Source organism: Patagioenas fasciata, chromosome 19, assembly GCF_037038585.1.
Source record: "Patagioenas fasciata isolate bPatFas1 chromosome 19, bPatFas1.hap1, whole genome shotgun sequence".
NCBI lineage: Eukaryota > Metazoa > Chordata > Aves > Columbiformes > Columbidae > Patagioenas > Patagioenas fasciata.
Window position 1 is genome coordinate 10,981,825 of NC_092538.1, and position 11,551 is coordinate 10,993,375.

The following is an 11,551-nucleotide window of genomic DNA, read 5'->3' on the forward strand; positions in this document are numbered from 1 at the left end:
GGATTGGATGTTGAAACCAGTAATTGCTCCGTGTTTTTTTACTCGAAAGAATACTCCACTTTAATTACTCTAAAAATAGTGTAGTTAAAAATACTAGCTTTGAAATGCTTGAAAAAGTGCATTTTATTGCTCAGTAGTTTCAGAACTATGTTGAAGATCCCATGTGTAGACTGTAAGTATTTGAAGTGGTCAACACGTGATGCACATTTACAGATAGAAAGTAAATTTTGGGCACTCAAGATTGAAACTGGCTCTTTAGCATATGAGGTTGATTTACCAGTATGTACCAGAGTGACCTTTCACCAGCAGATATTTTGTAGCTGTATTTAAACATGGCAATAATACATTTAGGGTACATGTAGATGTATGTTTTTAAGTGTTTTTCTTTTTCCTTCTGTGGTCCTTTCCATATCTGCTCAGCCTGTTTACATTTCTTCCCCCTCTTTCTGATGGCTCTGTGGGGAAGGCTTCCTGGGCGCTAAAGATCTGTTCCAGTTGGTTTGTTTACTGATAGAAATGTTAAACAGCCGTGGAACTTCTTCTTAAGGGCTATTATTTCAAATAAAAACAATTAGCTGATGCTTCTATGCAGAGGGTTGGACCATGCGCGCAGGTTTTTCATTTCTATCTGTTAAAGTGAGAACTATTCCGTTTGTAATCGGTGCTACTTCCTGTTAGATGCTGGGAAATGCCAGTGTTTTTTCTGCTCGTGTTTCCTAGAAGCAGGGTGTTAATTTCTGCTTAATATATTGGAAAATGTGTCTTCCTTTTCCAGGAACCGATGAGTCCCCGGAACCACTGCCAATCCCAACATTCTTGTTGGGATATGATTACGATTTTCTGGTGCTGTCCCCGTTTGCTTTGCCGTATTGGGAGAGGCTGATGTTGGAACCTTACGGATCTCAAAGAGATGTTGCGTATGTTGTGGTGTGCCCTGAGAATGAAGCTCTGCTGAACGGAGCAAAAAGCTTCTTTAGGGATCTGACTGCAATATATGAGGTACATTATTTATGGTAGTTACCAGTGAAATGGATTTTTGAAAGACCGTTTCTAATACCTACTCATAACTACTTATCAGGCTTGTCTCAGACGATGTAAATGCTTGCACAGAACACTGTCTGGGGAAGCTGCTAGAAAGGATTTTAGGAATGGGCACTTGGAAGATAAGGGTTGTTCACGTTGCTCACCGTTCCTTTTAGTAAGAGCTGGTTTGAGAGTCTTTATCTGATAAACGCCACTCAGTGGTAAAACTCTGTATTACCACTTTAATTGTTTTAGCTGCATTTAATTAATGCATTAAATGCATGTATTACTTGGATTGGGATTAAGATTAGAATAGAGATGATGTATCAGCCTGGTTTTTCTTGCATTTAGGAAAACCTGAAAACAAACCATAAAATCACTCTTAATCACTGGTATAGTATTCTAGAATTAAAATGTTGCTTTGGAATATCACCACTAAACTATGAGTCTTCAGTCTTTATTTGTATGCTCCTTTGTATGATATTTAACAGACTTACAAATTCTTTATCTTCAGTCTTCTCTTTCACTTCTTTGCAGTCGTGCAGGCTTGGGCAGCACAGACCCATCTGTAAGTTACTGCCCGACGGCATCATGAGGGTTGGTCCTACTGCTTCAAAGAAACTTTCGGAGAAGCTGGTCACAGAATGGTTCTCCCAGACAGCTAATGCCAACAATGAAGCATTTTCCAAACTCAAACTGTATGCCCAAGTTTGCAGATACGAGCTGGGTATGACATTATTTTTAGTGTTTCTTATTTCATACGATTACCTCTTCCTCCATTCCAGTAGAGAAGAAACCATAGCGTTCATTCTGTGAGTCTTATAGTTTGTTGCAGTTTTCTGGTTTTAAGCTTGGGGAAAAAAAAATGAAAGAAGGAAATCCATACCCCCCCATTTATTGAGATATGTGCTAAAATGGCTCGTTATCGTCCAGCAGCGTCTTTAGGGAACGCAGTCTTGCTGCCTGGCAGTGACTTTTGTCTTTTTGTGTCGGTGAGTTAAATTGTGAAGCAGTGATTTCTAGCAATTCAGCACGTCTGAAAAAACTATTTTGAAATAGATTTCTGGATATTTCTGAGAGTGTCTTACAGGAATATTAGAATTTAGAAATTGAATACAGGTGTATTGGGAGGTAAAATGCATGCTAAGTTTTTGCTCTTTTTTGTTAAATCTGTCGACTTACATAGATGCTTAAAAAAAGTTGCAATATAAAATGTATGCCTTTTTTTTCTGGTTTTAGGTCCTTATCTTGCTTCTCAGCCTTTGGACAATTCTTTACTGTCCCAAACCAACCTGGTCCCTCCCTCCAGCCAGCCGGCCCCTGCTCTGCCCGCGGTGACGGCCGGCGCTGGGAATCCCAACACTCCATCGGCTGCTCCTGCCGCTCCCGCCAGCAGCACCGTGACAGCAACATCCAACAGCGCCATGTCTTCTGCCGCTACCACCGCTAATTCCACGCTGACCACCACTGCCCCGGCGTCCTCTTCTGCCACTATAGGCAGTGGGATGCCAACAAACAAGCCTTCTTCCTTTCCGCCTTTTCCCAGTATGAACAATACAGCTCCAGCCTCCCTGCCTGCGCAGGCTGCGACGGTGCAGAACGGGCAGGCGGGAGGGCAGCAGCAACAGCCAGCGCTGCAGACAACTGGGATGGCTGGAGATGCTGCTTCAGCGCCTGCACAGCCCCATCCAGAGGTTTCTGAAAGGTAATGAACTGCAGAGTCAAACCTACTTTGGTTAAAAAACAACCCCCTCAGCTCACTGTGAATGCTGCTCTCATCCCCTCAGTACCAATCCTGTATTTCTGTTCTAGTCGCCAGGCTGCTTTTTAGGGAGAATGAGAGTTAATTCATGGTGGAGCTGCACTTTTTGGTTCCAGTCTTAGCTGCAGTTCTAACTGCACCTCAGTGTCTGCTGTGGTACAAAAATAAACTCTCTGGTTTTTCTTCTCTTTTTAAAGAGAAAAAAATCATCAAACTACTCACTTCTATATTTTAAAGGGGGATAACGAGACTACGTAACCACTATCTTAAAGTTCTACTTTCTGTTATCAAAGTTATAGCAGTGAAGACAGCTCTGACTGAGAGAGTGACCTTGTCGGTGTTCTTGTTCCCCACTTGGAGCAAGAGAACTTTGTGCTGTGGAGCTTCTGTAGTAAAGAAGGCTAAAGAATAGACAGGCAATACTGAGTTACTGATAAGCTCACATAAAAAAATGGAATAAAAAGACTTTTTTACACCACAGTTGACTCAAAGGTCTTTCAGATGAATATTTGGCAATTAGTTTTAAAGTAAAATAATTATAAGCCTCAGCTTTTTGTAACTGGTTTCAAAATTTCATTTCCAGCACTATGGATCGTGATAAAGTTGGAGTCCCTACAGATGGAGATTCACATGCTATCACCTATCCACCTGCAATTGTGGTTTACATAATTGATCCTTTTACCTACGAAAAAAAGGATGAGAACAGTAGCTCATCTAGTTTGTGGACGCTTGGACTTCTGCGCTGCTTTTTAGAGATGGTTCAGGTTCTTCCTCCTAATATCAAGAATATCATTTCTGTGCAGGTGAGCCAACGTTTATAGAAACATGCCGAACACAATATCTTTGGCTGTATTTTGGAGGCGATAACACCCTGGAGATGAAAGTTCTGTTTGCTTTGTAAACATTGCTTACAGTTCCACAGCTGTTAAATCATTAAGATTGTAGTTTTCAGAGTAGTTTGGTTGTTCTTAACCAAAGCCAAATCATGTAGTAGATTCCAAAACTCATCAGTCTTATGTCTAAGGAAATTGAGTGAAGTCCAGGAAAGCTGCTTGTCCCATCGCTGGAATCGGGTCCGCCAGCCTGACCTCACTGAGCTTTAGGCAGTGCCCCTTCCTGATAGACAGCCCACCTAATGCTGTCAGCAGCTGCACAGCTCCTGCACAGGGGCACATTTTGGAGGAATCTTTTGGATTCTCCTCTGAACAGATTCTTCTTTTTCTCCGAAGAAAACTTCAAGGAGTATATTTGCTTGAAATCCCCTATCGCTGTGGAAGAAGTGGCAGGAGATATCTGAGACCCATAGAAATTTGATTGCAAAGTAGAATTCTAAAAGCACTGTACCCAAATATTGTCTCAAAAGCCATTTAATCTGACGATGAAATAGTAATTATGTATTTTTTTTCCCCTCTGTAATCTGTTCTAGATTGTCCCGTGCCAGTACCTTCTGCAACCTGTGAAACATGAAGACCGGCAGATTTACACTCAGCATTTAAAATCTTTGGCATTTTCAGCTTTTACTCAGTGTCGGAGGCCTCTTCCGACTTCCACCAATGTGAAAACTTTAACTGGCTTTGGCCCAGGTTTAGCCATGGAAACTGCTCTGAAGAGCCCTGATGTGAGTGGTGTTCGTGTCGTTGTGTAAAAGTGCAGATCAGAGAAATGTCCCTGTTTATTAAATCACTGGTGTCTTTCACATTAACTGACTAGAGTTCTTAGGAATAATTGCTTCCTGAAACTTCACTGTCTGTTCTGTCATCTTTACAGAGACCTGAGTGTATTCGACTCTACACCCCTCCTTTCATACTGGCTCCTGTAAAGGACAAGCAAACAGAACTAGGAGAGACTTTTGGAGAAGCTGGCCAGAAGTACAATGTACTTTTTGTAGGCTACTGTTTGTCTCATGATCAAAGGTGGCTCCTTGCATCCTGTACAGATCTCTATGGAGAACAGTTAGAAACTTGCATAATTAATATTGATGTACCAAACAGGTAAGAACAAAACTGTTAAATTAATTTTTAGCATGTATGTCTTCTTTCAGTGCCCTGAACAATTAGTTTATGATGCTGTAAGAATAACTCTTGACTTGTAGACTCATTATGTTCCAAAACTAGCGTATTGTTCTGCGTTAAATTTCTAGAAGAACTTTATTTAGTTTAATGTGATTGTTAAGGGGTTTTGTATGTGTGTTCACACACACACCCCTCCTTACACTGACTTTTTATGTCAGCGTTTAATCAAAAAACCCCAAACAAATAGAAGTTGCAGTTGATGTACTTCAATAGTGATGTTCTTGGGCCCTGTCAGTATTTAGGTCAATAGAAATAAGAAGTTGTAAACATGGCAATAAAAACTTGTTGCAGATGGGTTCTAGCTCTGTTTTCCCTTCTTTCTTCATTTTAGAGCTCGCAGGAAAAAGGGCTCTGCCCGCAGACTTGGGCTTCAGAAACTCTGGGAATGGTGCCTGGGACTTGTGCAGATGAGCTCTTTGCCGTGGAGAGTTGTAATAGGCCGCTTAGGAAGAATAGGACACGGGGAACTAAAAGGTAACGTTAGCGTTTTTAGAGTCTGAAACTTGATTTGAAGCTTGTATTTTTCAATAATATAAAGTGTCTGTCCCTATTTCTGGAAGAAAGCCCAGAGACTTTTAGAGTTCCTTAGCGTATTGAAAACTTAACAGACATGAAGTTTGCACCTCACACTATTGTACGTAAGATGTATATTCTGCAGCAAGCACTGTTCTTCTAGACAAACCTATATCCCTTATGTCCTCAGACTGGAGTTGTTTGCTGAGTCGCCGAAACCTTCAGTCCCTTAGTAAGAGACTCAAGGACATGTGCAGGATGTGCGGGATCTCGGCTGCAGACTCTCCCAGCATTCTCAGCGCGTGTTTGGTGGCAATGGAACCACAAGGGTCCTTCATTATTATGCCAGGTATTGGAGAAAACTCTCCCTTTCTGTTTTTTGGCAACGGAGCTAATAGTTTGGGTTTAGCAAAACTAAGGAAATGCTTGATTTCTCTTTCAAAGATTCTGTATCGACCGGCTCTGTATTCGGACGCAGCACCACTTTAAACATGCAGACATCTCAGCTGAACACGCCCCAGGACACATCGTGCACTCACATACTGGTGTTTCCCACATCTGCATCTGTGCAAGTGGCATCGTCAACTTATACCACTGAAAACTTGGATCTGGCCTTCAACACAAACAATGGTTAGTAGATTGGATTTACTGGGGGTACTAACTGACAGGAAGCTCAACATGAGCCAACAGTGTGCCCAGGTGGCCAAGAAGGCCAGTGGTATCCTGTCCTGTATCAAAAATAGCATGGTCAGCAGGCCAAGGGCAGTGATCCTTCCCCTGTGCTCTGCATTGGTGAGGCCACACCTGGAGCATTGTGTTCAGTTCTGGGCCCCTCAGTTCAGGAAAGAGATTGAAGTGCTGGAGCGGGTCCAGAGAAGAGCAACAAGACTGGGGAAGGGACTTGAACACAAGACCTCTGGGGAGAGGCTGAGGGAGCTGGGCTTGTTTAGTCTGGAGAAGAGGAGGCTTATAGGTGTGCTCAGCACTCTCTAGAACGACCTGAAGGGCAGTTCTAGCCAGGTGGGGATTGGGCTCTTCTCTCAGGCAGTCAGCAATAGGACAAGGGGGCATGGGCTTCAACTCTGCCAGGGGAAACTTAGGCTGGAGATTAGAAAGCAATTCTGTGCAGAGAGAGTGGTCAGGCATTGGAATGGCTGCCCAGGGAGGTGCTGGACTCACCGGCCCTGGAGGTTTTTAAGCTGAGATTGGACATGGCACTTAGTGCCATGATCTGGTCAATGGACTGGAGTTGGACCAAGGGTTGGACTTGATGATCTCTGAAGTCTTTTCCAACCCAGTCGATTCTGTGATTCTCGTTTTAAAAACAAACCAACCAACCCCCCCTTGTTACTCCCCTTGTAATAAGACTGTTTATTCTCATGAACCACAAGATTTACATGGAAAATCGCTTAATTTCAGAACGTGTTGTCATATCTTGTACATAGGGAACCTGTAGAAATTCACTGTTCTTGTTCTTTTTCAAGATGGAGCAGATGGAATGGGAATCTTTGACTTGTTAGACACTGGAGATGATCTTGATCCTGATATCATAAATATCCTTCCTGCATCCCCCACTGGATCCCCTGTACATTCTCCAGGGTCCCACTACCCCCATGGAGGTGATATGGGCAAGGTAACTACTAAAGTAGAGAGTCGTGGGTGTGTTTTGTTTTTCTCCATCTGCTAATTTCCTTTTGTGGAATGAAGGGTTCCTATTAAAGGTTTTGAATCAGTGGGATATTGGATTGTGTTTGCAAGATTCACATAACGCTTGGATATTTCAAAACGCATTGTGTTTTGAAATCTACAGATAATTTCTGTCAAGTTTGTGCTCTCCTAACCTTAAACCATTGCCTGTTGTTTCACAGGGTCAAGGTACAGATCGATTGCTGTCAACAGAATCCCATGATGAAGTAACAAACATTCTGCAGCAGCCATTGGCCCTTGGCTATTTTGTGTCAACTGCCAAAGCAGGTCCATTGCCTGACTGGTTTTGGTCAGCGTGTCCTCAAGCACAAAATCAGTGTCCCTTGTTTCTTAAGGTACTGTAAATCCAGCAGGCTGGGCGGGGAGTTGTGCAGGGATCTGAATTATGAGAGTTATTACGTTTAAAACGAAGTTGCAGCATGTCTCTTGGAATACATCTGCTTTTGCTTCAAGAGAGGTTGGGTTTTAAATTGTCGAGCTTGGGCTTTTTATGTTCACTTTTTTTATGGGAAGAAAAATGCTTAATGGAATTAGCAAATATTTGGAAAGGTTCTGCTCTTCTCATGGTTTCTTCTTGATAGTCTGGCCTCCTTTCTGGCTTTGTGCTGTGCTATTTTGTAAGAATAGGTTGAGTTTCTAGACAGATCTCTGGTTAATGTTTTACTCCCATGTGGACCGGTGGTAGAGAGGGAGATTCACGAGTGTAATGTAATATCTCATTTACACTGGGTAAAAAAAAAATAAATGAAAGTAAATCTCTTTATGTATTGCACAAAGCATGAAAGCGAGGTTTTCCATGATGGCTGTTGCCAAGTGATAGCCATTGTATCATCTGTCTGGATATTCTCTGATCCTCTTATCTTTTTCTGGCACAGTCAAGACATACTTGGCACATTTAAGGCCATACATTAGTCTACAGAGAAACTTTCTGTATGAACATTTTTCACTTGTGACTTAAATAGCCATCTCTAATACTAAGCTTTATTTTCTAATGATATAGATATATCTTCTTCAGCCCTATTTGTGTCTGGATTAGCAGTTCCTCTTGGCCTAAGCTCAGCTGTGTCTTTGGTATAAGACATTTTTTTGAATAGAGGATTTATTATTTACCCTAAGCAGCTCTACATATGGAATATAAATAAGCCAGTCTTACGGAAAGCAACTGAAATTCCAAGTCTGTATATTACTAGACGTCTTCAGCCACTTGAGTTGCTTTTTGAATAATCACTTAATGTAGCAGAGGAATTAAAAAAATCCTAGAATTTGTTGCACTATTTGCACTGTGCTTTTAGGAGAGATCTACATGGATTTCCCGTATATTCTGATAATTCCTGAGCTTGTTGATGGCCTAAGGATAAGATTTGGTTTGGCTTGTGTGTCAGAGCATGGAAGGTCAGCAATACAGAGGGAAAGGAATGTGCTGTAGCTGAATGGCGCAGTAACTGCTGGCATCTCTTCTCCTTTCTTAGGCCTCTTTGCACCTCCACGTGCCTTCAGTGCAATCAGACGAGCTACTCCACAGTAAACACTCCCATCCACTTGATTCTAATCAAACTTCTGATGTGCTCAGGTATTTATGATTGATCACTTGCAAAAATATTGTGCATTTCACTTGTAATACTGCTGCAGTGAAGCTACGTACTTACTTTTCTGGCTGTTAGTTTCTTCTTTACGCTGCTGATATCCTTAGTACATCATAGAGACAATATAAATTGCTGTGCTTTGATTAAAAGATGGCTTTATCATAGAACAGTACAATTAAACACCTCTAAGCCCTTCTTTAATCAGTGGTGATTACAACTGAAAATATTTGAAAGACAATTAATTTCTCAAGCTAAAAGAGAATTTGAGGTGTAACACAGAAGGTGGTGCATAAAGGAGTGGAAGGCAGTTACAGATAAGCCAGGATCTTGCACGTCAGTGGGAACACGGAAATGCTGAAGTACAAGAGTCTAGAGACACTCATACAAACATAGGACACTTGTTGAGAAAATGCCACTTTTTTGGTGTCTTTTTTAATATGTGAACCTCTTGATGTTAATTAAGCGTAGACAATTAAAATGACAAATTTCCACTGACAGAAAGTTTAGCTTTGAACTCCTTGTAATAATTTTGAAGGTGTGTTATTTCAGAATGTTGGCAAACCTAGTTTGTTTTTAATACCAAAAAATGGATTATATTAAATCAAGACTGTAAAATACCAGTGAGAAAATCTGTTGGCTTGACGGAAGCTTGTTTGCTTTTCAGGTTTGTTCTGGAACAGTACAATGCACTCTCCTGGCTAACCTGTGATCCTGCAACCCAGGACAGACGGTCGTGTCTCCCGATTCATTTTGTGGTGCTGAATCAGTTGTATAACTTTATCATGAATATGCTGTGATCTTCATCTGAATTTTGCAAGACAAAAATGAGGAAAAGGGATATTTCACTGCAGGACTAAGTTATAATTCTTCTCAGTGCAAGTTGTTTGTGATGGGGTATGAATCTTGTTACTTCCAGCAAATATTGTTTTGACTTGTGAGAGGGGCACCTGCTGCCCTGCTGGCTTTGAGTCATCGACTGTGGGGACGCTTTAGAATGATGGTCAGAAAGTGTATTATAACATTTTTAGTAGCAAAATTAACCATTTTCCCCCAACCACAGTATTTGTGAAGAGTAATGAGCCATAGTACCCAGTCATGGTTAATGAATATTAAAAGCATGGAAATGAGAAGAAACACGAGGAACAATAAGTTTCAACCTATGGCTTCGGAACATCAAGATGTTCTTGTATTGGATTATAGTACCTAGTATTCAAAAATGCCTGCATCTCTTATTTATTGTAAGTTTTTAAATGTATAAATTGTCTTATATTTCTTAACCTCTTTTATAAAAATTTTCCTAGAAGGTTTATACTGCCTTCTTGCTTTAAAGCAATTGGTCTAAAATATATGTAATCGTCTTAATTAAAAGTTGCAGTAGGTTGCTTTTAGAGTATTATTTTTTTGTAAGGGGCGGGTGGGGACAGTAAATTTGTATTGTCTTGATGTACAGTTTAATGGGGATAGAGGGGTTAATGTCCATACCATTGTGTGTGGGGGATTTACAGCTAAGCTGTAGTTGCAGAGTACATGTACAGTAATGAAGTTCACTGTGTTTATATAAATTGAAAAGGTACCGGGTCTTACAGCATTTTATATCACACCTTTACAGAGTAACAATGGCAATATATAAGTGATATTGTAGGTGGTTTAACTTGTAGTGAGAATAAAATGAATAAACTCTTCAATTGAAGTTTGTGTTATGGTTCAGAGCTGTGGCTGGATTCTCAGATCTGTTTTCAGTATCCCAGTTTAAATATTACAAGAATATCCAGCGTGCGTTGTCGTTACCTGGATATTCTTGGCGCTGTGGTGACTGCGTTATTTTCTTCCACGTTAGTGATAAAATGTGAATCTGATGCGGAACACACAGAAAACTCTGATCTCATCCAAAGTCTCCTGGAAGGCTGAAATTTAGCCCAGCTCTAACCATTTTACAAACGCAAAAATAGTCAATCTTGACTTTAAGATTGGTGTGTGTTTAACTCAAATGTGGTGTATATAGATTCTCAGTGAATTCTGGTATTCAGATTTTATTCCACTAGTAAAAAAAAAAACAGCACGAAACCCTGAACGTTTTTCCTTTCTAACGCATTTTTGGCACTGCGGCGAAGGCCCTAAGTATCGGCGTGTGGCCTTCCCCACCTCCCCTTCCCAGGCTCTGGCTGGGGCACGTGCCAAGGAGGCTCAGCCCTCCACAAGGAAGGGACTGACAAATCCAAGGCTTTCCTAAACCTCTCCCTTTAGCTACAGTCACCATTTTTTCTCAGTAGTTCCCCCTTTCCCCTCGCACATGCCAAATGTCTGATCCTGCTCGAAAATAGCCCCTACGGGTGCTGAAGAGCAACTGCATTTGCTTTTTCTGGGTTCCTCAGCTGACTGCCAGATTAAAAACTGAACTCGTGCAGCGCTCCCGTGAGCCTGCTGCGCTCACCCCTGTCCTGGGTCTGTACGTGGTCTGTCTCGCTGCTTTACACCGTTCAAGGGCCAAGGTTTAAGATCCGTTTGTGCACCCGCTGTTAATCCCCTACAAGGAAGAATTTGCTTGCATTTACCGAACTTACTGTGTTCATGAGAATCGTGTTTTGTAAATGCAAAACAACCTGCCTGAGATCATTTTTCATATAAACAGTCTCACTAAATCATGTATATACAATATTAGCAACTTTTTTGGTTTTTGTATAAAGTTGTACAATTGGTGATGAAAATTTTCAGTCATTGCTTCAAAATACCATGAGTGCAATCAGAAGCTGGTGTATTTTGATAAACAGAGTTAAAAACTGGGTCTGTCCATTACTTTATCCCGGTAATGGTAGTGCACTGCAAGTTAAACAGCACATTTTTGTCTTACAGAAAATTTTTTTTTCCCTCATTTGGCTGAGATTTTTGAAGTG

The 11,551-nt window shown here is 41.2% G+C and overlaps 1 protein-coding gene across 1 annotated transcript in view; it reads left to right on the forward strand.

Annotated features, from left to right (window-relative positions):
* The window catches only part of MED13 (mediator complex subunit 13), a 50,701-nt gene extending 39,336 nt beyond the window's left edge, over positions 1-11,365 (forward strand). Inside the window, exons 18-30 of the mRNA XM_065852924.2 lie at positions 776-999; positions 1,561-1,750; positions 2,263-2,728; positions 3,369-3,588; positions 4,212-4,403; positions 4,553-4,776; positions 5,189-5,331; positions 5,561-5,719; positions 5,815-6,000; positions 6,855-7,003; positions 7,239-7,412; positions 8,547-8,647; positions 9,325-11,365. Coding sequence (XP_065708996.1) covers positions 776-999; positions 1,561-1,750; positions 2,263-2,728; positions 3,369-3,588; positions 4,212-4,403; positions 4,553-4,776; positions 5,189-5,331; positions 5,561-5,719; positions 5,815-6,000; positions 6,855-7,003; positions 7,239-7,412; positions 8,547-8,647; positions 9,325-9,457 — 2,561 coding nt within the window. The 3' untranslated portion in view covers positions 9,458-11,365. The remainder of the gene's footprint in view (positions 1-775; positions 1,000-1,560; positions 1,751-2,262; positions 2,729-3,368; positions 3,589-4,211; positions 4,404-4,552; positions 4,777-5,188; positions 5,332-5,560; positions 5,720-5,814; positions 6,001-6,854; positions 7,004-7,238; positions 7,413-8,546; positions 8,648-9,324) is intronic.
* Positions 11,366-11,551: the final 186 nt, after the last annotated feature.